We start from the raw sequence: 26710 nt of genomic DNA on the forward strand, positions 1-26710 counted from the left end.
ATAAATGCACAGAAGCCGGTTAGTGAGTAACCAAATATTTTATTCAATGTGTATGTACACTTAAAGGACACGATCAAACCATCTTTACGAGGACATAGTTTATTCATAAAGAAAATCAGGTGGCTTGATTATGGATGTGAGAAAGATTAATCAACAAAAACTCATGCTGTGGCCTTGGCTTGAGTGGCCTTAGCCAGTACTTTCAGGTCTGAGATGCACTTAGCAATACTCTCCTTTTCCTGAAAATCAAAACAGAGAAAAACATCAGTCAGGACCATGTGTGGTCATTAAGATGAATATCACTAGCATGAGTTTCAGTTTATTAACTGACTTGAAGTTTCTGCACTTCCTTGTCTAAATGAAAAAAAAAGCTGTAACCGGATCAGGTGAGGGCTCCATCTAGTGGCAGGAGCCATGGTTGCATTTAGTGAAAGTCAGGTAAATCCAATGCCTTGTTTTTCGTTTTGTATAAACAACTAAAGCAAACTGTTTGCTAAATAGTTGTGTGATGTGAGATCCTCGTTAATATCAGATTACTCAAACTTGCCCGGAAACGTTTAAAAACGTACAAAATATACTAATTGTACAACACATGCTCATCAGAGGCAATCTGATTATACTTGCATCTTTATTTGAGAAGTTCATTTACAAATTTCTTTGAAATTTAAAGCAGTGGTTACAGTGGCGCAAACCCCAACCAGTAGAATTTTTACCCAAAGTAATTCTATTTAACATTGTGTTATTATAGTTGTTAACAGATTTTGACTGGTCGCTTTAAATTGAATGGGTTTAATCAAAACCTCCAAAACTGCCAATAAATAATGTTAACTTGGACCTAATGTACTGCATCAGTGGACATTCCATGAATAAAAAGCTCTATTTATTTATGGGTAATAAATAGCTCTATTGTTGAACACATTTAAATAATGGGACTAATATTTAAACACTTGGGTTATGCTCATATTTTCGTGCTATGGCCACCTATGGAATTTAGTTTAGATTTAAAGTGGTTCTCATCTGCAAAATGGTTTGAGAACCCCTGTTTTAAAGCAGGTAACTTCAACAACAACAACCACCACATTTCCATTCATCCATTCTTTCTGGTATGGAACTTGGATCCAAGTGACAGTTTACAGTGTCAGCAGTGCTTTATTTTACTGGAAGAACTTATTACTGGATATGGCAATGCTGACAGGTGCGGTTGTATGGAGTTTGTGTTACTAATTACTAATAAATAGACATCACCACAGCCACTTTTTGCATGCAACAGTAGTGGGCTATCATAAACTACACATGCACAATATTCAATTATAATCCAGTCTATCCAGCAACATACTGCAAATCCAAACTTATACCAGGAGCCAAAACTGTGTGAAAATTGACATTTTCCCTTCAAGAAGTAACGGACAGTAACGGGACGTTTAACATAAGGGTTTGACGATGTGTCTGTATTATGGAATGCAACTATATTACTGATTCTCACATGAAGAGGCTCCAGAAGTCTTCACATGCGTCTGTATATATTCAACCTAAATAACTTTTAAGTACTTCAAGGGTCTAGGAGGGTTTCATAACGCTTCTCCATAACGAGACAAATCCAAAGACAAGACACTGATGAACCACGTACCTGTTGTGGTGTGATGCTCTTGATGACGCTCTGCTCCACCCAGTTGACCATGTGCTCCTGCTCCAAGCGACGCTGCAAGTTCTGAAGTGCCACCTGATAATCGAGCCTCTTCTTCACCTCATTGTGCACCATGTGAAACCGCTCCCTGTAGTTGGTCTCCAGCAGCATGGCCACGTTGTTCTGTAAACCATAATGTAAAGAGAGAAGATTTTAAATATAACTACTGTGTTTTACAAAGTTTGATCCGTCAGAGCACAGAATGTTAAGAGACCGGCCAGAACGATGACTAAAATTACAATTTTCATCACACGTTTATAGCTTAAATGCTTGCTCATGTTATATTTTGATTGCCGCAGTACTTATAGGTCCAACACAAAATAGTTTGTGAATAAAAACTTTCCGTGATGCAAAGATAACATAAAGAGAACCTGACACGAACGGCGTCACCGCGGATGCCTCCGCTACCAACAAGTCTTCTTTTACAATTGGTTTTTGTTTCTGTTACTAATTGGTATGTAGTAAATACACTTAGAATTGACTTCAACCAGGATGGAACATATTGAAGAAAAAAAACTTTTTAAAAACATTTAACCTTGCTGTGACCTTGATCGGATCAATTTTAAAGCAAAGGGACACACATGCACAGACAACCTAAAACATAATTCTACCACCACCTAGTGGCAAAGGCATAAAAAAATCATGTTTTACATAAAGAAAGGTATGTATCTTCTTCAACATTCTCACCCTCTTGGCATCGAAAAGCATGTGCCTTCCTTCCACTCTCCACTGCTCCTTCTTTTCTTGCTCGATGGCTTCAGCCAGGCTGCCCATGGCCTGGTCTTTCACCTCCTGGATCTTTGTCACTTTCTCCTACAGGGAGAAAAAACAGGAAATATCAAAGTTTTGTGGCATCTCATCAACACTAGTTAAACTGTTTAATAGTTTATATATTACTTAATTTAGGACAAACTGTTTTAGATTAAACACAGAAATTAAAATTTAAGTACAGAAATTTTTTCTTTTTTCTAATTTTATGACTACACTAATCATAATAAATGTGATGTAAATACACTGACACTGATGTTTCACTATAGGATATGGACACACTTTACGGTTACAACTTTGTTAGCAGAATTTTCACATTAACAAAAGAAACTTGATCATTTCACCCAAATTTTAGCATCGCTCCATTGGCTCCCGGGCCATTTTAGGATTCAGTTTAAGATTCTGTTGTTTGTCTTTAAAACTCTTAACGATCAAGCTCCTTCTTATCTCAAAGATCTTCTTACGCCACATTCATCTAACAAATTTCTAAGATTTTCGGATAGGTTTCTGTATGTCCCTCGACCCCGGCTAAAAAACTAAGGGGGATAGAGCTTTTTCAGTTGCTGCCCCTCATTTATAGAATCAATTCCCACTGGATATCCGCCTTGCAGCTTCTATTAACCTTTTTTAAAACATCTCTTCTCCCAGGCGTTAGTGTGAAACCAAACTCCATCATTATCTTGTACCAATCAAGTTGAATTCAGTTCGGCAAGCAAGCTATTTTCAGAAACTTCCATAGTTAATTGGAAATACATGCTCCATAAAAGTATGACCAACCTGGTCAACAAGAGCATGACTTGCCCAATAAAACCCACCTCGTTCAATTTGTCGGCAAAAGCTGCCACTTGGGGACCAAACTTCTTGACACCATAAATAATCACTGCACCAATGGAGGCAGCAGCGACAGTCTCATTGTTGATGACGTAGACCTCCTTAGAAAGTAAGTACAGGAGCAGACCGGTGCCGAGCACGTAAGGTCCTGGAAAACAAAGTGTGTCATTAGTAGGAGGCAGTGTGGTGATGTTCATTGCGCTTTCTCAAAAATATCAACAAAGCCTGACATGCATCATATTTATTAAATTTGTGAAATCTGTAATCAAACCATGAGACTTAAGATAGTCCAACATTGCATAGTGCTGTGAAAAAGTATTTGCCTCATTTCAAAAACTGATTTCTTTTGTTTTTGTATATATCTCATATTATATAGGTTTAGATCTTCAAACAAAATACAACATAAAACAAAATATTTATTTTTATTGAAGCCAAAAAAAAAAAAAAAAAAAAAGTTATCCAATGCCTATCAACCATGTGAAAAACTAATTGCCCACTTAAACATAAAATGTGGTTGTGCCACCTTTAGCAGTAATAACTGCAACCAAATGCTTCCGTTAACTGGAGATCAGTCTTTCACTTACTTCAAGGACTAAGATTTACTCCTATGCTTTGGATCATTGTCTTGCTGCATAATCCAGCTATGCTTGAGTTTCAACTTATGGACTGAAGACCGGACATTCTCCTTTAGGATTTTCTGGTAGAGAGCAGATTGTTATTACGATTATTGAATTTTGGAAGGTCAGACACTTCCAGGAAAGTTGACTACTATGCAGAGTTTTTCCATTTGGAGACAATGGCTCTCACTGTGTGGAGTCCCAGAGCCTCTGAAATAGCTTTGTAACCCTTCCCTAGCTGATGTATTTCAATCACTTTCTTCCTCATCATTTCTGAAATTTCTTTCAACTTTGGCATAGTGTGTTACTGGGCAAAACCTTTTAACCAACTTCATGCTGTTGAAAAAGTTCTATTTAAGTGTTGATTTGATTGAACAGGGTTTGCAGTAATCAGTCCTGGTTGTGTCTAGTCCAGCTGAACCCCGTTATGAATGCAGTTTCATAGATTTGGGGAATTAGTAACTACGGGGGCAAATAAATTTTCACACAGGCCTAGTTGGTATTTGATAAAAAAAATTTATATACACATCATTATCATTTAAAAACTGTATATTGTGTTCACTCAGGTTGCCATTGGTTTATCTTAGATATTGTTTCTGAAACAATTTAGTGTGAGATATACAGAAAAACAGAAGAAATCAGGATGGGGCAAATACTTTTTCACAGCACTGTATATACATTAAGTAATCTTCTAAAATGGAACAATGCATTGCCCACTGAGACAAAGGTTCATTTTGTTGTCTTTTTGGGGCATGACACCAAGCAGATGGTGAAGAACTAGCACCATTCAGGGGTGACTGATAAATGCCTTACATCTCCTGTGAAAAGTTGAGAAAAGTTTGTGGAAAAAAATTACTTATGCAAAAAAAGGAAGACTCAGCATCACAGCAAAAGACCTAAACTGCATAATACTGTACGTTTTATATCCATCCATCAGTCTTCTGTACAGCTTATACTACACAGGGTTATGGGGGAGCCTGGAGCCTATCCCAGGATACAAGGGACACAAGGTGGGGGACACCCTGGACGGGGTGCCAACCCATCGCAGGGAAAAATCACACACACATTCACACACTACGGACAATTCAGAAATGCCAATGAGTCTACAACGCATGTCTTTGTACTGGATGAGGAACCCAGAGTACCCAGAGGAAACCCCCAAAACATAGGGAGGACATGCAAACTCCACGTACACAGGGTGGATTCAAAACCCAACCCCAAGTCAAACATGCTAACCACTAAGGCACCATTCCCCCTGTATGTTGCATATGTAATTATTTTTCAAAACAATGTTTAGGGTGTATGTCTGCATGTATGAGCCATAGCCAAACATCTGCCTAGCTACAATTTTCATTACTGTGAACCAGTTTTAAATAATTTGGACCCTTTTTAAGCCATTTCATTACAAAAACAGGGAAACAAAAGCAGAGGTAGAGAAGTATTGAGCAGGCAAGGAAAAGTTGAAAAATGAGGTATGGTATGGTTGCTATTCTAAGTGACATTTGCTTGCTTTGCACTTCTCCTACACACAGTCAATAGGCTAAACAACCGATCTAACAGTGATTCAACACACTCACTCGGCACTGATTAGGATGGACTCATGCCAAATAGTGTCACTGTTGACCACAAACACAGAGCGGACTAACCATAATTACCACACCATGTCAGCATGCATGCTCTGTCCTGTGTTTAGATTAGCCCAAACTGACTGGGCTAAAAAGAGGTAGCTAACGTAATGTAATAACATATGGTAAAATAGTTAGCTGGTTAAGAGCATCAACACAGACTAAATGTATATGAAGTCTTGATAATTTTTTATTATTATTATTTAACATATCAAAAAAAGTCTACAGGTCTTTGGGGAACAATGGCTATGAGTTGTGGTGTTCTCTGCTCACACTGTAAGATAAATATTATTTGGGTCTGGGAAAGGTCTCCCAATATGTTTAAAAGCAACGTGATGTTCTGTGCTAGCAGGAGAGTGAACTGTGTCCCTAGTGTGTCCTGCTGGTACCTGATTCAGAAAAATCTGTCGGTCATACGTTTACACTAGTAAAAATCATCCAATCAGATCATCCTGGCCAGTGTGTGTACTGTAGCATGCAAATATAGTTACAGCAGAGAGGTGTGTCACACCAACATAAAGCACGTTACGTTTAAACATACATGCCAAATAACAACTTTTGTTGTGCAAAAGTCAATAAAAAGTAAGATTTATTTTCTTTGTCTGGTTGGTGAAGCTACTTGTCTGCCAGGAAAATTTAAATAAAACACTAATGCTGCTTTTGACTTGCACTTTGTAAGGGGAAATTCACAGATTGGAAGGACTTTTTCGAACTTGGCAAATTCTAAATATGAAGTGGGAAAAAAATAAGATGGATGCCTGCATGTTAAGCAACAAGCTAGTCAGTTAACTGTGATGAGTGATGTGCATTTTCCTTCTCAAACAGCAATCTGTATAGTCAATGTTATAGGTTTAACAAGTGAATATGCCTGCATGTCGATTGATCTAAAGCAAATATAACCAACATCATAACTTATTCAAAAGGTAAGAGCAGCTACTTTGTTTACTTTAGACACTGTGCACAGCCATGCTGACTAGACTTAACGCCATAAATGGGGAAGGACCTGTAGTTGAGAAGCCTAACCCCAAACTGATGGGTAGGAATTTCAAGTTGAGGGGTCATTTTCTTTGGCTTCTACTGGACGTAGGGATGTCACGAGAGCCGATACTTCGGTACCAACATTAATAAAAAAAAAAAGTGACTGTACTTGTTTTTCTGCAGTAGCGTATGTACCATTAGTAATGAAGGTAAAGAGGTTGCAATTCTTCCGCAACTGATGGGGGCAGCAAATACGTGCAAGTGTTTTAGTCAGTCCACAAGTGGTGAAGAAGAAGAAGAAGAAGAAGAAGAAGAATGCCTACAAGCACATGGGAAAAACTACAGAAGATGGCGACAAGTTTAGCTCGACCCCCACTCATTGACAGGAATGGTGGTAAGAGACAAATATGGAAATACTTCGCATTCAAGGAGGATGACAACAAAGGTATAAGTGATGCTCTGAAGCCAGTGTGCAACCGATGCTACCATTCATTTCAAACAAAGCGAGGAAACACCTCGAATTTGGCGAAGAACCTGAAAGATGGGCCCCATATTATGTTTGAGGCCGTGAAACCAGCTAACGTTATGCTCCATCTAATGTTTGCGATAGCCAGTTATTTATTAATGACACTGACGCATTGCAATGTTATAAACTACATCCTAATGGGCCACCATGTATCGGTACCGACTACTAGATTTTTGGTATCGTGACATCCCGAGCTGGTCAAACGTTGGGAATTACAAGTCAACTGCTGCATAATAATGAAATTTATTTATCTGGGCTTCCTGAATTGGCCACCACCGAGACAAGTGACAGACAAAAAAAAATTATTACCTGTGACACCAGTCTTTGGGTACAGTAGCGTGAAGAGCTCTTCTGGAAAAATTCCATGGCGGACTTTTCCTCCCTTCTCTGGCAGAGGGGGCACAGGTGCCAGGCTCTGAGGAGACGAGTGGAGGGAACGAGAGGCCTGGACCACACTTAAACAAAACAAGCATTCAATAAACTTTCACATCAAAAGTTTACCAAAAAAAAAAAAAAAAAAAAAAAAAAAAAAAAGTTCAGTGTTTACAAATTTTATGTTTATGTCAAAACAAATTTTCATAGTGGGGAAAACAATCACTCAGTACGTTTACATGGACAACAATAATCCGATATTAACCCAATTAAGACAATACTCTGATTAAGAAACTAGCATGTAAACAATGATTACTGATTACCTTAATCCGACTAAAGTCATACTCGAAGTAAACACAAATCGAATTAAGACATGTGGAGTATTCCTGTTTTAGTTGCATTATCGTTGTGCATTATATCTTAATAATTTACATTACATTACATTTATGGCATCTGGCAGACTTATCCTTATCCAGCACGACTTACATTTATCTCATTTATACAACTGAGCAGTTGAGGGCCCGTTAAGCACCTTGCTCAAGGTGGAAGTTTTCACCGCATTTTGCAACAGGACATGTACACACACGGCAGTGCTCAACCATTTGACGGTAAACAAGAAAGCACAGCTGTGTCTGAAACCGCATTCTTACCTGCTATACAGTAGGCAAAATACATGTAGTTCAGCTAGTATATAGTAGGTAAATCTGCGGTTTCATACCCAGCCCACGGCTTCAAGCAGTGAATAATTAACTGTGCTTGAAGCTTTCGTAAAATTAAAAATGAAACACCCAAAATTGTATATAATACCATAACGAAGGCGAACTGTATGCCGATACGTGAAATTCTGGAGGGAACGTCGGACGGCGTGGCATGGGGATGTAATGACGTGTGCCGTTAACCGATCTATGTTCTATAACATGTAAAACCTGAACATGAAAGGAGTATTCTAAAAGCGACTGGTGTAAACACCTTAATCACAATATTGTCTTATTCAGAATAAGGTCAATAATTAGATTACCACTGTCCATGTAAATATAGTCATGCATACGTACCAGGGTCCAAAGGAAGCAGTGTTTTTCAGGGCTGAACCTGGACAGAGAGAACAGATACAATCCTTTATGTCAATGTCATTCTCAATGAGACCCACAGCCCTTCAATACAACTACTTCAAAGTTACTCAGATGGCAAGCTGGATATGAAGAAGTGTACACAGCCTGTGTTCAAATCCAGTGAAATATGCTGTAGCAGAAGGCAAATTAAGCTGGTAATGATGATCTTTTGCACAAAACACTTTGCTTCTCTCTTCCATAAGTTGCAGCTACTAGATCTACTGTATCGAGTAAATGAATCTTTTTCTTCATTGGTCACAAAAACCTGCAATTTCACTTCCAGGTCAGAAAGTCAGTGAACCACTTAGCCCCCAAATTGAGTCATTTTCCACTCGATTTAAACGATACTTGCTCTCTACTTAAACTGTCCAACAACATTACGTCTACATCCAATACATACTGTATACTAGCGTGCTGAATAGTATGCAGTATTCTAAGCGGTTCTGATGTAGTATGTAGTACACGCGTTTGGACTTGGGCTAAATGAAGGACGTCTGTCTGGACTACTGACGTTACCGGCATTGCATGGTTATGTGGCTAAAGGCTAACAGCACCTCAACTAACAGTTAGTTTGGCGACAGTATAAGCATCAACAAACAAAAAAATCCTCAGGACGTATTTTAACTCCAACAACTTCTGAAATATCCGTGAATATTTAGCGCAAACTCACTGGCTAATTCATTCACATAGCTAACGCTAGCTAGCTAGCGAAGTCAGGCCTGCTCTTTTTACCCTTCAACTTCACATTCGCTATACATTAACATTGCTAAAACAATAAAGCAACCACGTTAACGGGTTGGTTTTTTTGTTGTTTTTTGTTTTTGTTTAAAATGACCAACCTGAAACTATCACAAGTCTGGACAGCATATCTGGAGGAAGGAAGGGCAATAACCCAGACCGAAATCTATCCTATAGCAGACACTGGCGCTCCTCGGCCTCACTGTGCCCTTCTGCAACGAGCAAGGGTGCTGCAGAAATCTCACTCATGATATCGCGAGAACTCGCGTAACTCCCTCAGTTACATCCGGGTCTTCGAGATACACTATGAACCAGCAGGTGGGGTAGTTTGTTTTACACGACATGTTTGGTAAGACGAAATGGCGCCTAATTTACTACACAGTGCACAAATGTTTATTTGTCATTTTATAGGTAGAATGATTGAGAATATTCAGTGTCCATATAAAATCCTACATTGTTTTACTTAGGTTTTTTGTCCCAGCAAAGTTTCAAATAAGATACGAAATACTTTTTTTGTGCATGTTGTCTATTTTGGTCAAGGACAGAACTCAACCCTGCTGTTTCATTGATTTATATCCTCAATTGGAGTGTCATTTGTGTCCCACTGACATTACATTACAAATATGTATGTGACGGAAAGGTAAAATATATTTTAAACACAACCCAAGTGTCCTCCATAACAACCTTCAGTATGTGCCTGTTGTAGATATCTTCAAACAATAGTCTACAGCACTTTGCAAATTGCAAATAACACTACACTTTACCTTGAAATATAATCATTAAAATACTTCCAAAATTTTCTTATTTTTGCATTAGTATTTGAATCCACTTAAAGTCTCGGGCTTAAGACACCTATTTCCATGAGGCCTCCTTTATAGGCTATGAACAAATATACCTTCTAGTCTGACCACATTCATACAACCCTGATATGAGCACATTCACCTGTTAAATATATGCAAAATTCTACAAGACACATGTTCAACAGGAGATTTCGTCTGCATTTCAGGATCATGGGAAGAAGAAAAAACCTTGTAAAAAATAGACTTTGTTATAAATGTTATTACAAATGATTAAACGTGTGTTTATTTTAGAACTAAAACTGTACTTTTCAATCACACACATTTATGCCATGATGTTATGATCACATCTGTACTGATGTGCTGCTTCTTTCAAGCACCAGCAGTTCAGCTGAGTAGTGCCTTGTGAACACACCAACCATTTCTAATCTAAAGGCCCATCCTTGTGCAGCAGCACTTTCAGTATGGGTGGCTGCAGAGATAGAGCAACTCATGCAAGACTGTGTGCTTCCTCTTACTTCCTGTAAACTGGCAAGGCTGAAGAAGTAACCCGCTTTTACTGTTCGAACTCATTTTCACTTTCTCAGCTGAAATGTTTTCCCAGACTCCATTTTCAGCACTATTTTGTTTTCCAGGACTCACATGAAACAGGTATTTTCATCAAAGTTTCTAGTACTAAAGGATTCTTACGAATATTTGTTTCAGTTTGTTTCCTACTATGCTCTCGTTAATGTATGAGTGCAGTTTTTCAGCTAACATGAATATTCAGTGTATGTAAATGCTAAACATCCTTTGTCGTTTGTGTAATTAGTACATTCTGAGAAATTAGAAATGAAAATGTTGCATAGCACATCATAGGAGTACATGTGAAATTTATAGCATTGTGTAAATGAATGAATGTGAGCAGTGGATGAGGTGCTGTATCTTTTGGGTTGTTTTTTTAACTTGTTTTCTAAAAGGTCATCTTTTCATCTAATCATTTATTGTCATTCTTTTTGCCAGTTTGACATTAATAGGGAAAATGGTTCGTTCTAGTACTCCAATGGGTTCTTTGATTTGCTCTCTTTAAGGTTCAATTTAGTATCCTACAATGTAGGGTTTCATTTTCAGAAGAAGTGTAAGACAGAACTGTTTTCAAAAGCTGGAACTACTAATAGATGTATTAATCATTAAAAGGACCTGATAATTAAATGAAGCTTGATAGTTTGTTATGTGTTTGCAGCTGTGTGAAGATCAGCGAGTGTGTGCTCTTAAGCCAGAAAAAACCTCAGAGGTGAATAACCATACATCCTTTCTACTGAGATATACATGTAAAACTGAGAAAACTGCCATAAAGCATCAACTTTTGAAAAGCATCAAAGCACAAGGCTCCATCCAACTAGGGCACGATGATCACTCTTGATGGCAACACAAGTCAACAGTGTGACTATGATATAAAAGTGGAACGACGTGCTGTAAAGCACAGAAATCTTGGGGATCGAAACAATATAACAACATGCCGAAGTCCAACCAGAGATGTGGATACGAAATGGATTAAGAATGAACTACACCGCAAAAGGCAGGATGAATTTTCAAAGAGGCGACCAGCTGACTGCAGTGTGAGCGCTCTATCTCCACGGTCAAGACGTAATTACGCAAAAGAGGAAGGTCGTGTGACGCAAATGTCTACATCATACAGGCGTCCAAAACTCAGCCCAGTTAAGCAGGTGAACAAGAGTAAAGACATATATATTCTGTTAGCCTGTATACAAGTTTAAGTTACTGTTGTTGTTGTTTAAAAATAACTTATTTTTCAAATACAAGGGGGCATGCTGTTATAGGAAAGTAATCAACGTTGGGGTGGCTTGATGCAGTCCGATTTGAACTATTTTCCTATAACAGCACATCCCGAGGTCTTTTATTCCTCTTATATCAGAGCAATTTACAAATGATTACAATTTAAAATGTTATTAATAAATGACATCATACATTTCAACCATTTTCCCCCATAACATTTATTGTTATGGAAAATCTGCAAAATAAGTACCTGTTATCTTTTAATTTACAGCAGCTACAAACATGTCCTTACCAGCCTCTTCTTTTTTACAACCCAAATTCTGAAAAAGTTTGAAAGTATGGAAAATGCAAAAAAAAAAAAAAAAAAAGAGTCACGTGAAGATTAAATTCACCCGGTATTATATTGAAAACACATTATTAACACATTATTTGATGTTTTACTTTGTGAATTTAACTGATTTTTGAAAATATGCACTCTTCAAATCTGATGACTAACACACTCCAAAAAAGTTGGTACACTCAACTGTTTACCACTGTGTAACATCACCTTTTCTTTTAATAACACTTATTAAGCATTTGGGTGCTGAAGACACCAGTTGGTTAAGTTTAGCAAGTGGAATTTTTCCCTATTCATCCATTATATATTTCTTCAGCTGTGCAACTGTACATGGCCTTCGTTGCCTTATTTTGCGCTTCATAATGTGCCACACATTCTCAATCGGAGACAGGTCAGGACTGCAGACAGGCCATGCTAGCACCTGCACTCTCTGCTTACCCAACCATGCACTTGTAATCCGGGCAGAATGTGGTTTGGCGTTGTCCTGCTCTGGATGGCAGCATATGTTGCTCGAAATGTGTACATATCTTTCTGCATTAATGCTACCCTCACAGATGTTTAAGTTACCCATGCCATGGGCACTGACAAACCCTCATACCATGACAGATGCTGGCTTTTGGACCTGACGCTAATAACAGCTTGGATGGTTCTTTTCCACTTTGGCCCGGAGAACACGACGGCTGTTTTTTCCAAAAAATATTTGAAAAGTTGACTCATCGGACCACACAACATGATTCCACTGTGCTGCTGTCCATCTCAGATGAGACCGAGACCAGAGAAGTCCGCAGCTCTTCTGGACAGTGTTGATGTGTGGCTTCTGCTTTGCACAGTAAAGCCTTAACTTGTATCTGTGGATGCAGCGGTGAATGATGTTGACTGACAAAGGTTTACCAAAGTATTCCTGAGCCCATGTCAGGATCTCCATTACAGACTCATGACGGTTTTTAAGACAGTGACGTCTGAGGGATCTGAGATCATGTGCATTCAGAAGTGGTTTTCGGCCTTGCCCTTTAGGCACCAAAATTTGACCAGATTCCTTGAAAGTTTTAATTATATAGTGCACTGTAGAAGGTGAAATGCCCAAAATCCTACCGATTTGTCTTTGGGGAATGTTGTTCTCAAACTGTTGGATTATTATCTGTTGGCAGATTGGCGAGCCTTGACCCATCATTGCTCTTGAAGGACACTGCCTTTTTTGGAGGCTCCTTATATACTATGATTAGACACTTGCCCTAGCTGTTTCACATCACCTTCTTATTTCAACTTGTTACATCGCTATTAGTCCTAAATTGCCCCTGTCCCAACTTTTTCGGTAGGTGTTGCATGCATCAATTTCAAAATAAACATTTATCTTCAAAAACTATGCAGGTGATTAGGTCAAACATCAAACACCTTGTCTTTATATGTTTTTTGCTTAAAAACATTTACAAATCACTGTTTTTATTAGCATTTTCCATAATGTCCCAACTTTTTCAGAATTGGGGTAACATCTCTTGATGGTAATAATCCAAAGAATTCTTGTCACACATACCACAAAACGCTAAATTCTCTATCCTGAAGACTCTATAACTTTAAGCATTTTATCCTTATATCTTTGCAATAATATTGCACTGTGTTTATATTGGGGCGGCTGTGTCGCAGGTGGTAGATCAGATTGTCCCATCTGCAGGGTTTGTGGTTCGATCCCTGGCCCACGTCTAAGTGTCCTTGGGCAAGACACTGAACCCCAAGTTGCTCCCAATGGCAGGCTACCACCCTGCATGAATGGTGTGTGTGTGTGAATGAATGGGTGAATAAGAAACAGTGTAAAGCTCTTTGAAGAACCACTAAGGTTTAAAAAGTGCTATATAAGTGCAGACCATTTACCATTTACTATATAATACCCTACAGTCAGCGTCCACTGCTTCACTGAATAATGAAAATACACTGAAGCATGACCGTGTTGCAGCTGTCCTGGACTCGCTTCATCAGAGAGGGAAAGCTAGGCAAGAACGAGGCAAGCAGACTTTTTTTTTTGCTTTACATACAGCATACATGTTGATTAGCTCATAAGCAAAAAGCATTGCTCATTTGAGTATATTTTGATTCTCCTAGCTCTCCTTAGAGACATCACTCAGCTCACAAACAACAGGACTCTACACACTGCTAGTGTACAGACTGAGTGAGTGATCTTCCTTCATGCAGTACATGGTATCCAGTTACTACTGTAGTATTGTCAGTAGGTTTCATTTACAGTTTTGTGACTTTGCTTTTTCTTCTCTCATAGGTCAGGCACTGCAACTGTCAAAGATGAGGTGAGATGATTAATTAAGTCACTGTTTGCAACTGTTTCAATGTAACAACTGCACATTTTATTTCTATTAAGTTTGTCTATTTCTCTTGATCTCGCCTACTGTAGGATATTCAGCAGTTGGCGACTTATTTAGAGGTAATTTTATGTGCTATATTTTATTGTCTGAATTAATATTATATAATTAATGTTGTAGCATAGAATAGACTGCATGTGTCGATCATTCAAAGCTTTGCAACATGAATATCGAGTTACTGTGTTATAGTGTTAATTAGATCATGGATCCAAATGTTCCTTGCTCCCATCTAAACCTGTTACAATTATAAAAAGTATATCTGAGGATTAAATAAATAAAAAATTTTCCTGATAACAGCAATAGTGTAATAATGCACATCCGCAAGCAACTACAAATTCATATAATGTATAAGTAAATCAAATATCTAACTTTTGGACGAATACGAATAATTCATCAAACGTATACCAGTTAGCTCACTTCATTATGATCAGACATACTGTAACAATTAGCCGTGTTCACATCTGGTCTGATTTGTGGCTTGTGCAGGAGGCGCTGTATAGAGAGGAGGTTCTGAAAAAGAAGCTGACTGCCCTACAGAGGAGTACGTCAACACTGCTGCACTCAGCTGAGCTGCTGTGGAAGGTATGTGTAGCAGATCACACTGGTTTATTATTTCCTTTCACACCTCTCAAACATTCCAGTAATTTGTACTGTTTTTTTTTGTTGTTGTTGTTCTAAATAAATTGTACTCAAACTATCTGACATAGTCACTTAATCTATGTCGGTAGATTTTAAAGGCATTTTCCAGACAGCTCATGAAAATATGCACTAGAAACGTACATAATTTTGCTGTCTTTCCTACTTGTGTCAGAAATATAAATGTGCGAGTGGGTTCTGTGGTTTGGACGTATCCGGCTGTTTGCTTGCTTCAGTGTGAAGAGAAAAAAAAAGAGAACGACATTGACTCACCGCCGGAAAAAAGTGTTAGGTAGCAAATACCCTACATGCTTTGTGTTTTGGCCTTTTCTGTATATATATACACAGTTCTCTGTATATATACAGCTTCTCCTATAGCACTTGTGGTGCTAGAACAGTTAACAAAACAGTTAACAAAATGCATAATACTTTCATCTGCAGCAAGTAGAGCTGAGAGGGGTTTGCCTCATAATATTTGTTTAAATATTATTTTTAGGATTTCTACATCCACTTGTTCATAAAGCTAGATAAAAAAAAAAAAATATATATATATATACTGGCACAATATATGGCACTACACTGTCATAAAATCTAAGATATATGCTCAAGTGCATACACTTTGGCTTTCAGTGAAACTGCATCCGTTGTAGCTGTGCCTGTGTGTGTGCCTGTACCGCATTTCCTTTTCCTCCCACAGACTCGCTGTGATGAAGATCTGCTGAAGAACAAGATCAAGACACTGGAGGCTCAGCTACAGCTGTGCATGAAGGTAAGTCTGAGTCCTAGAAAATTTGATTTGTATCTTAATAAACTATGTGTTCACAAACTGAATTTAGAAATTCATAACTAGATCAAGCTATCAACCAGTTTTGTGCGAACATACCAAAAGAGTGTATATCACAGTGCTTTGTCCATCTAAAATCCTTCTTTTATTTTTCTTCACAACCTGTGATTGCATCTTATTCCTTAGAGGGTTCCTCAGGATGGACTAAAGAAGGTGGTGTTAAAGATGGAGAGCCAGAAGGAGGAGTATGAAAAAAAGGCCTTGGAGGCCATTCAGAAGGCCACAGAAGAGAATTCGGAAGCACAGAGCAAGCTGCAGAACTTGCAGGTTAGTGCAACTGTTGAAGAAGCAGTCGGGTTTCATTCTCATTCATAGACAAGATCATATAAACTCTAATTGTCAACTTATCATCCCAACATCATCTTTCCACTAGGAGGCACTACAGGTGGCCCGTGCAGAGTCAGTGCGGTGGCAGAAGTTGTATGAGGATCTGAGAGAGAGCTCCAACATGCTGAGGAAGAGTCAGGAGCAGTGCACAGATCAGCTCCAACAGCTACAGAATCAGTTTCAGGTCAGACCACAAGCAGAGATAAGAGGCAATGAAAAAAAAAGCTGCTATTAGCAATTACAGGGGGCCAAGCACCATTTGATCACATTATGTTGCTGTGGGATTTTCAGATTATTGCAGATTATGAATTTGGACAACTGCATTACTTCTAGCTTTTTTCAGTGAATATAAATGAAAATGCTACCGTGACAAATTTATGGTATCGCACTTGAGAGGAAATTCAGCAAAACTTTACAAGGAGTTGTAAATGGTTAAGGTGGTTTTCACATTGGGCACGTTTGCTGTGGTCTGAATCTGACGGCGAGTTTTCCCCCTGCATCGTTGGTCTGGTTTCAGACTCACTCGAATCTACTGAACCCCAGTGCATTTGCTTTTATTTTACGTCATCACAAACACACATGCTGAACCCAATGCGACTCGCCATTTTTTTTTTTTTTAATGATTTTGGTGCTATTATGCGCAGCAGATTTTATGCACAGCAGTGGACCTCCCCTGCCTCTCATGGTACACGTGTGTTGTGGAAACTAATGACGTCATCAGCTAAAACACAAACGCAGGTTACGTTACTTCCCGAACAAGTGTGGACCCGAGTACTAGTTGCATTCTCATTCCTGGGAATCATGGCACAGTTCCAGTTTAACTGAACTCAGACCACTTCCTACAGGTAGTCTCGGGTTTGGTAACACTGTGCGCTTCCCGGTCCGCGTGACAGCTTTCACACTACCAATTTTTCAAGGAAACCATCAACTATTTCGGTGTAAACTACCAGTGTGAAAAGTCCTCTAATTATATTTTTGATGGAGCATTTTCAGCCAGTTGCTGATAAATAATTGTGCACATTGTTCACCTAGTCAATACATACCTAAGCCTTTAGTATGTTGAGTATAAATCAACCTATGCAGATTTTCATTTATGGATATTTTTATAAGAGTGGCATGGTTGTGCAATCCATATCATTGTTTCCTCACTGCTCCAGGCTTGCCAGTTTGATCCTGAGCTGGAGTTTCACACGTCCATGTGGGTTTCCTCCAGGTTCCAATAATAGCATATTAGTAGGTGGATTGACTACGCTAAATTGCCCATGTGTGTGAATGTGTATGGGCCAGGGTACACTGTTTCCACTTTCCACCAGGGTGTAAGCACATGTTTCCAGGATCCACCACCTGCTCAGAATAAATAACTTACTGAAGATGAACCACTTTTTTGGCCAGAAATTGTTTGTGCTTGCAATTTTGTCCACTGGTGGCAATATGTGGATGGAATAGTTGTTAAATGTGTCATTTTTTGACAGTTGGTCAAGCTGATTTCACAGTACAGGTACATTGTTTAACAGGCCTGTCATTCAGCCACATTTTCTTACTTTTCATTACACTCAAGTCTCCAAACCTTGAGAGTTACGTTTCAAGAACTCTAGAAAACTGCTATTTAAGAATGTACATCATACAATCCTAAGACTTACAGTAAATGTTTATACGTGTGTGTTGTGCAGAGATCCAGGGTGAACGAGGAGTCACTGAGGGAACAGTGTGATATTCTGCAGCAGGACGAGGCAGAACTTCGCACCGCTGTCCTTCTGCTGGAGCAGGACAACCATACCCTGAGAGAACAACTAGGAAAATTCACAGGTACATTCCACAACTGCATATCAAGCATAGAATTTTAACCTACTGGCCTAGAACTTGCTTAAATCATATCACGTTACATAAGCTTTAATTCTGACTGTCTTTTGTTTGAAATTGTAAAGACCAATGCTTCATTTAATGTCATGAAATATTGTCGTGTCATAAGCAGGTTTATTATTCGGGTTAACCCTTTCAGAAAACAGTCACCGATCCTGGAATAATATCACAGACTTGCACAAGCAGGAACACAAGTCATACCAGTTTGATGGGATGGATAACAGTCTCGCTGAGCAGCTCCACCAGGCCAAGCACAGACTCAGCCTAAAGGACAAGGAGGTATGAATACTCTCTGAAGTGTTGCTTAATCCTCAAGCCTGCTTCACTATTATAATGTCTGCTGTATTTGCTGCTTCTCTTAATCTTAGCAATATATACAATATTTATGTAAATAGATACACAAAAGTCCTTCACATGCTTGTTTGCTTCTCCTAACAAAAGGTGTGAGTGAAATAACATCACCTATACAAATGATTAAATGATATGTATATATGCATAAGTCATTTTATTTCACTATTATTAATAGGTCAGAATAACCCAAGCATAACCATAGTAATATAAATAATTTTTCTTATTCAAATTTAAATTGTATCTAGTCTCCATACCCTGAGGATGTATGTTAAGATATTAATAGTGAAATATATGGCATTGCATTAAATATGTTCATATGATAACCTTAAATGCTGCTTATGTGATTGATGGGTGCGTTGTCTTGTTAATCATGGCAGTGTGTGGAGCTGAAGGCTGAACTGGAGGCCCTGGAGCAGGAGTGCTACAGTTATCAGACTCGTTTGGCTCAGTGTCGGGACGAGCTGAACACACTAAGTGCTCGCAATAGCAGAAGAACTCAAAGGGTAGGAATCTTATAACTGACACAAATATATGCTCTCATGCAAAACTGTATATGTGCTTAAAAAAAATGCCTAAACAGTTTTCTTAGCGTTTCTTGGTGCTTGTATTTTGTTGGAAGACCAGTTTGAATTTAGGAATAATAGCTTAAATGGCCGCCGTATTATTTGGGTATTATTACAGGTTTTAATGAATAGGGTCATACAAAACAAAGATAGACTAGAAGACGGAGCATAACAGATTAGAGACCCAGATATATAACTAAAAAAGATGTATTCAAAAACGAATGGCTTAACATTTAAGTAATGCATACAGTGTTTTGTCGCTTTCCTCCGGGTACTCTGGTTTCCTGCCCCAGTCCAAAGACATGCATTGTAGGCCGATTGGCATTTCAGAATTGTCTGTAGTGTGTGAATGGGGGCGGTGGTGGCTTGGAGGTTAAGGCTCTGGGTTACTGATCGGAAGGTCGGGGGTTCAAGCCAAGCTGCCACTGCTGGGCCCTTGAGCAAGGCCCTTTACCCTCTCTGCTCCAGGGGCGCTGTACCATGGCTGACCCTGTGTTCTGACCCCAGCTTCCTGACATGCTGGGGTATGCTTTTTCTAATCTTTATATGTACGTACTAGAAGTTAACTAACGATTTACACAAGAATTTCACTGTCATGTGTATGTGACCAATAAAGGCTCATTATGAATGTGTGTGCAATTCTGCCCTGTGATGGGTTGGCAGCTCCTCCAGGGTGTCCCCTGCCTTGTGCCCTGAGTTCCTAGGGATAGGCTCCAGGCTTCCCTGCAATTCTATGTAGGATAAGCATTATAGAAGATGAATGGGTGGATAATATAAAAGATGAGTCCATATTTTCTAAATTGTATCAGCGTTTTGTTGAAAATCATAGATAATTTCTCAGAGGAGAGAAGAGTGACAATTTGGGAAAGCTATAAGTTTAACAAAAGAGCCAGAGGTGATGGCCATAAAAGTACAGTCCTTTTGTCAATACAAACCAACAGAAGAAACATACAGTATGTACCACCAGCTGATTGTCTTACAGTTGATTATTACGTAAATGCAGTTTAGAGCATTATTCAAACTGTATATTAAATATTTTTTGAATTACAGAGTATACCCTTTTCCATAAATGCATGTTTTATAATAACTTACCTCACAATAATTCCTTGACTCATAATAATGAAGTGTTTTTTTTCCCCTTAACCCTCTCTCTCCTCACAGAGACGTTTCTGTAGCACTCTGTGCTTTGCTCTGTTCTTCATCCTGATACTAACTGCAGTAATGTTCGCTGTCTGGATCTACCGTCCATCAGTCAGGGAGCAGCTCCGTGACTTTTACTCTGCAGTGGAGGAGAGAGTGGAGGACTATCTAATGCAGACAGCATCCGCACAACATGCGGGCTGCTTCAGACCTGTCTGAAAGAGACACCATCATATTCACATGTGTATTAGCTTTAGGTTGATATTTATTGGTTGTATATCATATATTTATATAACATATATTTATTATGATATGAGCCAAAATACACCATAAATAATTTTAGTAAAAATGTTGCACAGTGTGTGTAGTATGTAGAATAGATTATATAGTTATGAACTTGTAACCATTTTTTTTTTTTAGATGTTTAAGAAGTGAAATATTTGATCCTTGTAAGGTTTCAAAGTGAGGTTACGTATCCTTCCTTCATACTAAGGTTTACTTTGTATTCATGCTTTTTCTTATCTTTATCTGTACGTTCTAGAAGTTAACGATTTACACAATCTCAAACTAGTATTGTTCCATTTTAAGTTCAAATGGACAGACTTTGGTTGATTAAAATCAAAAGACTTGAATAAAAGCTGTGTACAGAATTGAAATTTACTGAAGTCATTTCTATTGTGTGATTTTAACTGAAATATCCCACTGAGCAAAAAAATACAAGGACTCGATGGTCCTGAATGGCCATTGTGTCGTACTCGGTCCCTCTCTTCAGCTTTCCAGACAGAGCTGCGCTATGCAGGACCACTGACACAGCTTATTTTAAAAGGACACACATACACACACCCTCAAACAACACTGTCCCTCCCACAGGCCTTTCACCATATTTCCTGTGTGATCTAACGAGAGCCTTTTAAAAACATGGACTCAAACTGTACAACTGTACAACAGTATGTGATGACCCCGGCGCTCACGGTAAGTGCTCCATTTCTCTAGTGTGACCAAAGCTATCATAATCTCTAATCAGTGTTGTGGTATTTGCTTGACCATTTATTAACAGCATGATGTGAACCAGGAAGTGCAACATTACATCCGTGATCTGTTAGTGGTTATGGAGCACTAATGCTGTTATTTATCGTTTATGAGCTACAAATATTCCTGGTGGCCTAGAAAAACCCTTCACATGGTCAAATATAGACATGTAGACAGTACATGTAGTTTTAAAAACAGGCTTACCTGAACCAAAATATTTTTCTCCCTTGCATGTGTCTCAAATAGAAATAATGTTTTAAAATCTAGTTACCTCCAAAAGTGAGGTGTAAAAAAAAAAAAAAAAAAAAAAAATATAGCATTTAAATATTTCATTCTAATTCCACTGAAAGATGTCATTCAAAACCTAATCTAAAATAAACAAAATAATATAAACATTTTAAAGAATCATACATTTATAGTAGGAAATGCTGATTATCACTTTGGTTATCAGCCATATGCATCTCATCACCATATGTTACTCCCAACAGTTGAACACAAGTCTCATTGTCATCGCTCAACTGAAATAACCCTGGTGGTGAAATAAATGCTAATGAATTCAGTCAAGTCTGTTCTGTTGACTAAATTTCTCATTATTAATGTCTTTTTATTTAAACATTTTTAAAACAGATGTACAGAATGTGTCTCTGTTTGATAAAGATGTGGTGGTGCAGGACCATCTCAGACAGTTTGAGTGCTGGTATCTGATCATAAACGGGATTAATTAGGCTTAAGGGTTTAGACATCTTTAGCAATATAGACTGACTACATTTACAAATGAATTTGTTAAACTGGCTCCTTAATCAACATGAGTAAAAAGTAGCCAAAAATAAAAATCTCATTTCTGTGAAAAATATTTATGTTTTCAAGAAGTAGAGATGTCAAAGAATTTTATTGCCATAAAAAAAAACCCCTCAGTTTTGGTCATTTTTCAATAATTCAGCTGTAGCGACTTCTGGCAGATGTTCCTAGTCCACCACAAATATACAGTGTATTTGACTCAACGAATAAATAAATGAGCATGATGAGTATTGTTTAGAGTATTGTTGTTTTCCATTTGCCACTAGGTGCTGTGAAAATGAGATCTCTCTTGCTGATCTGCATCGTGGGAATTGGTTTTTTAACAACAGCACTTTCCCTGAAAATTTGCTCCTTTAATGTCCAAAGCTTTGGAGAAGCAAAAGCCAACAACAAAAGAGTTATGGGGATTTTAACAAAGGTAAACCAAGTATAAAACCAAGGATGTTACTCTCCTCATTGACATAGTAGACTCATGTGTAGTACAGGATGAATAGTAAGGAGGACATGGAGACACGGTGGGTATGGAAATTCTGTCACTAGCGGAGAGATATATGGGGTAGGAAGTTAAATAGGAAGAAGGTGGCGCTTCAGGCATGGTCTTTCCCAATCTTCAGTTATGTTCAACTCCATTTTTCAGATAATTTCCCGCTGTGACCTCAGTTTGATTCAGGAAGTGCGAGACTCCAAAGGTAAAGCCATTCCTGCACTGCTTAAGAACCTAAACAGGTACATGTACTGCTGATTTACCCCAGTGTGTTAAATCAGTAAATTCTTGTATTTATTTTTTTAAATAATATTTTTTATCATTCTGCCTAGGTTTGAAAAATCTAATGTGTACACTCATTTAGAGAGCCAAAGGCTGGGGAAGAATGCATACAAGGAGCAGTATGTTTATATTTATAGGTAAGATGGATTATACATTATGCTGACCTAGTGCACAAAATAACTAATCTATAAATATAACATCCAGTCACTGGCATTGTTAAGCCTTTGGTCAAACCCTAAATAGATGTAATTCCTAAATATCATATTAAATCATCTTGCTATGACCTCAGGAAGGATGTATTGCAGGTGCAAGAGCAAGTCTATTATCATGAACTGAAACAGGTAGAGTTCAATGATACCGAAACCTTCTCCAGAGAACCATTCATCATAAGGATCCACTCACCCACAACCTGTAAGTGTAATAGATTTTATTATATAATTCACAAAGAAACCATTTTGTATGATGAAAGGTGTGTTGGGTTACATACACTATATGAGCAAAAGTTTGTGCACACCTGACTATCACACCCATATGTGGATCTTCCACAAACTGTTACCACAAATTGGAAGCACACAATTGTATTTTTAATTTATATCTCACTCATCATGGTGAGATGCAGTGCTAGATTTTAATGGAAAATAATATATCATGGCATACTATAATTTCATAATGAATACAGTTTAAGATTGCTTTATAGAGAAATGCTCTCATTTAGTAATGGTAAAATCGATTCCTTTAGTCAAGGTGCTTGTTGAGATTGTGACTGCTGTGTATATACATATAAATTTCATCATTAAAGCAATTAAACCTTAAGGTCTCACCACCCAACTGTGGTTAGTTCCATTAAACTCATAGGGCAGAAATAGATACTATATTTGAAGTAAATAAAAATAAAACAACTTGTTCCTGTCACATATATATAATAATACATGATTTGAATGGTAATACTTCCACACTGTTGGCCCCCATGAAAGAACTCTGGCTCCTCCATATCCTAAATCCCAGTTTCACCTGCAAATATTTAGATATTGAACTGTGCAAGCAGAAAACATCATGATCATTAGGAAACCAATCAATTGCTGTTCCGAGGAAAGAAGAAAAAAAACAACAACAACAACAACAACATTTCAATACTTGAAACTCATGAGTGCACACAAACCTGTGCGAACAAGCGCAGCTCCATATTACTGCCTTTCTTAATGTGACTGCTAATTTTCTTTTACAGTTGTGAAAAACTTTATCATCATTGGTCATCACTCATGTCCTAGGAAGGCCATGAATGAGATGGAAGAACTTTTTGAAGTCTTTCAAGTTGTCAGAAACAAGTGGAAATCCGAGGTGCATCATTACTTTTTTAATTCTGAAAATTGATTCTTAAATATTTCAATATTACAAATTTAACATTTAGGATGTTTCTTGCTTTGTAATGTCACTGTAGAATGTGATGCTCCTGGGAGATCTGAATGCTGACTGTGGCTATGTCACAATTAAAGGCCTGAAGAAGCTTAGACTAAGGAATGATCCAAAGTTCCTCTGGTTGATTACGGATGAACAGGACACCACTGTTCGTGATAAAACACACTGCGCTTATGACAGGTCTACAGCAAATACCACAAGTTTTTGCTTAGAAATATTATGACTTTAACAAACTTGGAGAAACATTGTCATTAGTCAAGATCTTTCACTTTTCCTTACTTGAATGTTTTTAGCGAAGTCACATTTTAACAACCATTATTAGCTGACTTCGAGTTATTATAGAAGTCGAAGGCAGATTAATGTGATTGATGTGATCCTGAGTGTTTCCTGATAACAAATGATTAATGGTCCCATAATAGCCCGCACCACTTCATGTTGCCCAAAATTACAACACATAGGCCTCCTTTAGCCTAAAATTATGTTACTAGGCAAGCATTTGTTGCACTTCTATTGCCATTAAAAACTATAAAAGCTTACTGTTGCGCATTCTAACGTTTTCTCTATTTCCCCTCAGGATAATTGTACATGGAAAAACACTGATTTCTGGGATTGTACCGGACTCTGCTCAACCCTTCAACTTCAAAAGGGAGTTCAGTTTAAGTGAACAAGAGGTATTCTACAGTTTAAGGGTTGATACAAAACAAATAACTGACTGTCAAATGTCAGACTTTGACTGTTTTCTTTTTTAGGCTTTGGAAGTGAGTGACCACTATCCAGTAGAGGTTGACCTAAAGTCAAGTCATCACTACCACCTCCGGAATGAACTCTGAACAAAAACCTGTACTTTTTGTACCTTTTTATTTGACCATATCTTTGAATCCTTGAGTGGCTGTTCCAAATTTGCTTCTGATGATTTTTAATAAAATATTTTAACAATTTTTGCTATTGCATATTTTCCACCATATAATACAGTCATACACTGATCAGCCAGAACATTAAAACCACTGACAGGTGAAGTGAATAACATTATCTCGTTACAATGACACATGTCAAGGGGTCGGATATATCAGGCAGCAAGTGAACAGTCAGTTCTCAAAGTTGTTGTGTTGGAAGCAGTAAAAATGGGCAAGCATAAGGATCGGAGTGACTTTGACAAGGGCCAAATGACAGCTGGGTCAGAGCATCTCCAAAACAGAAGGTGTTGTGATGGTATGTTCCTGGTATGCGGTGGTTAGTACCTACCAAAAGTGGTCCAAGGAAGGACTAATAGTAACCCGGAGACAGGGTCATGGGCATCCAAGGCTCAGTGATGCACATGGGGAGTGAAGGCTAGCCCGTCTAGTCCTATCCCACAGAAGAGCTACTGTAGAACAAATTGCTGAATAAGTTAATGCTGGCCATTATAGAAGGATGTCAGAACTCACACGCATCACAGCTTGCTCCTTATGGGGCTGCGTAGACACAGACCGGTCAGAGTGCCCATGCTGATCCCTATCATCTGCCAAAAGTGCTTACAATGGGCATGTGAGCATTAGAACTGGACCATGGAGCTATGAAAGAAGGTGGCCTGGTCTGATGAATCCTGTTTTCTTTTACATCCTGTGGATGGCGGGTGCATGTGCATCGCTTACCTGGGGAAGAGATGGCACCAGGATGCACTATGCAAAGAAGGCAAGCTGGTGGAAAACACACTGTGCTTATGACAGGTCTACAGCAAATACCACAAGGTTGCATTTTGCTTAGAAATATTATGACTTTAACAAACCTGGAGAAACCATTAGTCAAGGTCAAAACAAACAACTTATCGCTGTCCTGGGAAAGAATGGCACCAGGATGCACTATGGGAAGAAGACAAGTGGGAAAATGCAGTCTGATGCTCTGGGCAATGTTCTGCTGGGAAATCTGGGTCCTGGCATTCATGTGGATGTTACTTTGACACATACCACCTACTTAAACATTGTTGCAGACCATGTCAAAAGTATTCTCTAATGGCAGTGGCCTCTTTCAGCAGGATAATGCGCCCTGCCACACTGCAAAACTTGTTCAGGAATGGTTTGAGGAACATGACAAAATGTTTAAGGTGTTGACATGGCCTCCAAATTCCACAGACCTCAATTTGATCGAGCATCTGTGGGATGTGCTGGACAAACAAGTTTGATCCATGGAGGCCTAACCTCACAACGTACCGGACTTGAAGGATCTTCTCCACAGCACACCTTCAGAGGTATTGTGGAGTCCATGCCTCGATGGGTCAGAGCTGTTTTGGCAGCACAAGGGGGACCTACACAATATTAGGCAGGTGGTTTTAATGTTATGACTAATTGGTGTATAGTCACACTGTACGTAGAAACATTAAATCAAAACATGGTTATTTTCTCAGAACTGAAAGGTATGTGGACATAAACTAGCTAACCAAGAACATTTTATTATAAGACATTTTATTATAGGACATTTTT

General features: G+C 38.4%; 3 protein-coding genes across 5 annotated transcripts; 2 read left to right on the plus strand and 1 right to left on the minus strand.

Moving 5' to 3' along the window:
• Positions 1–19: 19 nt before the first annotated feature.
• On the minus strand, positions 20–9398 carry atp5pb (ATP synthase peripheral stalk-membrane subunit b). Its single transcript, NM_001200952.1, has 7 exons — positions 9350–9398; positions 8454–8490; positions 7339–7484; positions 3268–3431; positions 2372–2497; positions 1628–1807; positions 20–239 (listed from the first exon to the last, which is right to left on the minus strand). Exons 1-7 carry the CDS (start codon positions 9375–9377, stop codon positions 162–164), a joined length of 759 nt encoding a protein of 252 aa, NP_001187881.1. The 5' UTR covers positions 9378–9398; the 3' UTR covers positions 20–161.
• Positions 9399–10510: 1112 nt separating this feature from the next.
• LOC108265979 (TRAF3-interacting JNK-activating modulator) lies at positions 10511–20901 on the plus strand. 2 transcript variants are annotated; one of them, XM_017468889.3, is made up of 14 exons: positions 10511–10696; positions 11250–11751; positions 14049–14154; positions 14253–14319; positions 14425–14452; positions 14557–14586; positions 15011–15106; positions 15858–15929; positions 16131–16271; positions 16378–16515; positions 18002–18137; positions 18331–18470; positions 18920–19045; positions 20267–20901. In XM_017468889.3, the coding sequence occupies exons 2-14, from the start codon at positions 11434–11436 to the stop codon at positions 20462–20464; spliced, it is 1596 nt and encodes a 531-aa protein (XP_017324378.1). In that variant the 5' UTR covers positions 10511–10696; positions 11250–11433; the 3' UTR covers positions 20465–20901. The 2 variants fall into 2 exon arrangements, with proteins under 2 accessions (XP_017324378.1, XP_017324377.1); XM_017468888.3 differs by having other exon boundaries at positions 11268–11751.
• Positions 20902–20975: 74 nt separating this feature from the next.
• dnase1l1l (deoxyribonuclease I-like 1-like) lies at positions 20976–26675 on the plus strand. Of its 2 annotated transcripts, XM_017468890.3 has the most exons (9): positions 20993–21217; positions 22339–22490; positions 22710–22798; positions 22889–22975; positions 23128–23249; positions 24064–24176; positions 24277–24434; positions 24829–24925; positions 25004–26675. In XM_017468890.3, the coding sequence occupies exons 2-9, from the start codon at positions 22350–22352 to the stop codon at positions 25082–25084; spliced, it is 888 nt and encodes a 295-aa protein (XP_017324379.1). In that variant the 5' UTR covers positions 20993–21217; positions 22339–22349; the 3' UTR covers positions 25085–26675. The 2 variants fall into 2 exon arrangements, with proteins under 2 accessions (XP_017324380.1, XP_017324379.1); XM_017468891.3 differs by lacking the exon at positions 22339–22490 and having other exon boundaries at positions 20976–21217.
• The last annotated feature ends 35 nt before the right edge of the window (positions 26676–26710 follow it).

Source organism: Ictalurus punctatus, chromosome 5, assembly GCF_001660625.3.
Source record: "Ictalurus punctatus breed USDA103 chromosome 5, Coco_2.0, whole genome shotgun sequence".
Lineage (NCBI taxonomy): Eukaryota > Metazoa > Chordata > Actinopteri > Siluriformes > Ictaluridae > Ictalurus > Ictalurus punctatus.